At 36.6% G+C, this 3,611-nt stretch overlaps 1 protein-coding gene across 2 annotated transcripts in view; it reads left to right on the plus strand.

Moving 5' to 3' along the window:
* The first annotated feature begins 3,040 nt into the window (after nt 1-3,040).
* LOC307142718 (GTPase IMAP family member 8-like) overlaps nt 3,041-3,611 on the plus strand; it is a 12,722-nt gene continuing 12,151 nt past the window's right edge. For both annotated transcript variants that reach the window (XM_079843777.1, XM_079843778.1), the window contains exons 1-2: nt 3,041-3,102; nt 3,184-3,227. In XM_079843777.1, the coding sequence (XP_079699903.1) occupies nt 3,218-3,227 (10 nt within the window). In that variant the 5' untranslated portion in view covers nt 3,041-3,102; nt 3,184-3,217. The remainder of the gene's footprint in view (nt 3,103-3,183; nt 3,228-3,611) is intronic.

Below are 3,611 nucleotides of genomic sequence, written 5' to 3' on the forward strand. Positions count from 1 at the left end.
ATTTACTCAATTTTATACTTACTTTTCTCTACACTTTTAAGCAAATTTATAAATAAGAAATTAAGCAAATGTATTTATATACTTATTTATTTTTGTGCATGTTTTGTATGTTAATTTAACCCCCTCACTCCTTTGCGGCCCCCAGGGGCTCCCCGGAGCCCAGTTTGAAAACCCCTGGTCTAAAGTACTGTGAAGATTAGGCAAATTAGCCCAAAGACGTGGGACTGCGCGCGACTGCTCCTCCAGTCAGCGACGGACAGTAACGTTAATCATTTTTGCGTGAAGGAGACTCAAGCAGCGCTGCTTTTGCTGCTTTTGTATTGGTTTACTAAAGAGGTAATTAACAAAACGGCGGAAAAGAGACGAGCACTGATACTAAAGCGTATTCTGAAAGCTAGATCTAAAATAAGACAACGTCTGTTATTATCAGTTATTACGGACATTGAGCGTGAGATTGCTGAGACGAACGCACGCCATCGGACAGAAAGAGCAAGACTGAAATTTACTGAACGCAGAACGAACCTCGCAAGACTTTTAAAAATGCCGGTTGAAATAAAATGCTGTGTGAGCTCAACCAATCAGCAAGTCCCACCCCCAAAAGTTCCCGAGCTTTGAAAAAGTACTACCTCGCAAGCAGGGCCGTTTGGAGGCGGAAATATTTACCCAGAACTTAATTTAGACCCTGCGGTGGAGGCGCGGCTTTATTTTGTCTAAAGATCCCATTTTTTCATTTAGCACTGACCTTCATAAGCTAATAAGTACATGTTTAATCGTCTTGCCTCGATCTTTGGTGTAAACTCGTGAACGCACCCCTTTCAAAAATCATGCTTCCAAAGCCCCCGTTGAGAAACACTAGTCAATTTTGTGTGTCTCCCTCATTTATCACACCTGATCAGAAGTGGACAGTAGGGGAGAGCAGGGACGAAAGTACCATTTTTCAGAAAAACATCATTTTAAAAGATAATGTTTTAGACCGAGTGTGGTCTATCAATAGCAGGTGGTATTTTGTACAAATGTAGAACGACTACAGTATAATTTCACTTTGAACAGAAGCTGCACATTGTTACTTTTGACCCCATCAGGTGGGACGAAAGTAAAACAACAACACAAGCTAGATTTTTTTGTGTTACTCTTGTTTTTATTAAACATACCTGACTATGACCTTGTTAATATGTAACTGCAAACATATTTTGTCCTTTATCTTTGAAAAAAAAAATATTAAATTACATTTTCATTTTAAATGTTAAAGATCATCAAATATTTCAAATGTAACCAAATGTACAAATTTTTATTTGCAATGTAAATCTATTTGACAAGATTTTTCTTCAACAGTATATAACAATATTAAATTAAATTAGCATAATATGCATTATATATATAATAGCGGGACAAAAGTAACAAGTGTTACTTTCGTCCCGACAGGAAGTCCTGACATTTAAACACGATTTACTTTTATACTGAAAAACTCTGAAAAGACAAACCTTCAGGGTGTGTAATAGCACTAAATAACCAGATTGATCATTACTGTGACACATGAAACAAGAAACACAACTTGTAATTAGAAAAAAAGTACCGCTTCATTAATATACTTGCCGTACTTGAAAACTGCATTTCGGACCTAACCGCGGGAAATGATGGCGGAATCACGTGATATTTGGCAGATCCGTCAAGGGTTGTGCTGAACGTGCTGTCAGAGCTTGAAATGCAAATGTATTCAGGGCTCGGAGAAAATCGCATTGTTACTTTCGCCCCGGTTCTCCCCTAACTAAGTACATTTACTTGAGTACTGTACTTAAGTACACTTTTTGAGTATCTGTACTTTCCTTGAGTAGTATTTCTTTTGGAAACGTATGACTTTTACTTCACTACATTTGAAAGACAAAAATCATACTTTTTACTCCATTACATTTCTATCAAGGCCTTCTTAGTAGAAAGTCGTAGCCACTTTGAAAGACAATGCATTATCTGTTTTCTTCTTTAAAACGTGATTGTTTTTTTTTTGCAGACAGCCTATCAGTAATCACTCTTGTAGGATCACATGAAGTTCAGTAATTTCCAAGTATTTTTTGAACATAAATCAATTGATGGCAAAATAGAAGACAACAGTTCCAGACGCAGTACGAGCAAACATAGTCATACTTAAAAGTTAAAATTCAGAAGAGCAGACGTGGATAAGTTTAAAAAAGTGCGACGATACGAAAGTGCACACAGAAAGCTGCCTCTCAGACGCCAGACCACAAGAACTACATTTTAGTCTATTGAATCTACTAAAATCTTATTATAGTCAATTAAAACTAGACTGAAACAATTCAGAACCCTAAAATGTTATAGTCAAAAGACTATATCATATACAAACTAAATCAAAATTTGCTGTCAAAATGAACACTGGTATGAAATTTGGTTGGTCAAATGATTTTTATAGATTTACCCGCCAAGTTGCCATAGCCTTGAGGATAGAGCGCTAACACATAGCTAACGTTCCACAATGATGTTAGTTAGCATGCAAAAGCGTAGTTGGGCTAATAATGTTAACTGAAGTCCTTTCAGAAATATGTTTTACATAATCCTGTCAAATAAACACAATGTAGAAACCTTTCTTTTCTAGTATGATTTTGACTTTAATGAGAGCTTTGTAACTTTTAAGCAAGTATTTAAATGAGTTCAAGGTATGCTAGCATGTCAGATGGAGCATGACTGACTAAAACCACCATGATGGGATGGAACAGCCTGCATTCATACAACAGTGCAATAATAATAAAATAATGCGTTTACTTTTACTTTTGATACTTAAGTACTTTTAAAAGCAAGTACTTCTGTCCTTTTACTTAAGTAAAAATCTATCTTTACAACTTTCACTTGTAATGGAGTAATATTTAACCAGTAGTACTTTTACTTTTACTCAAGTAATGGAGTTTAAGAACTAAAATGTGTATGTTTGATAAGAGAGACATGTGCAGGGTACGGGTGCTTCAGGACAGGTTTAAATAACACTAGCCAGACCTGAAGTTCTGGTTCTGACGTGAACAGAGGCGTTTCGCATACACACACTCACTCGTGTCAAGGCACCAGAAGCTCAAGCTGAAATGTGCTTTTCATCCTAGGGTGCGTTGAGTACACTTACTTTTTTAATTGATTTTATTGTAAAATTGTATCATACTAAGGTTTGATTTGCTTTCCTTCCAGGTTTTTGTTCTGGAAAACAAAACAGAAGGAGTGCATGATGGAGGGTAAAGTATCGTCTGCTACGCTCTCAACTGTTTGCTTTGCTGTGATATATAAACCATCTAGAGGCGTTCTCTACTGTAAACAACTGTTAAGACCTTTATATCGTGCTCTACATCTATTAACATTCCTCTCCAGAGCCTTTGTTTTCTAGTTGGTACCAGGTTTTTATATTACTCTGAAAACTTTGTGGTTTTGCATGATGATGTTTTTTAAAGTTTCTGCCAGTCTGATGTTAATCTGGAGTATCTGTAGAGTAGTGTTGATCCTTCATATCTCACAAGAGTCTTTAGTTTATCAGATTTATAAAAGACAGATACACTGCACCAATTCTTTCTGAAAACAGCCGAGTCCGTGGAGGCGTGCAGTGGGCGGAGCTAGAGACACAC

The sequence above is a fragment of the Gobio gobio genome (genome assembly GCF_949357685.1).
Source record: "Gobio gobio genome assembly, chromosome: 19".
Taxonomy (NCBI): domain Eukaryota; kingdom Metazoa; phylum Chordata; class Actinopteri; order Cypriniformes; family Gobionidae; genus Gobio; species Gobio gobio.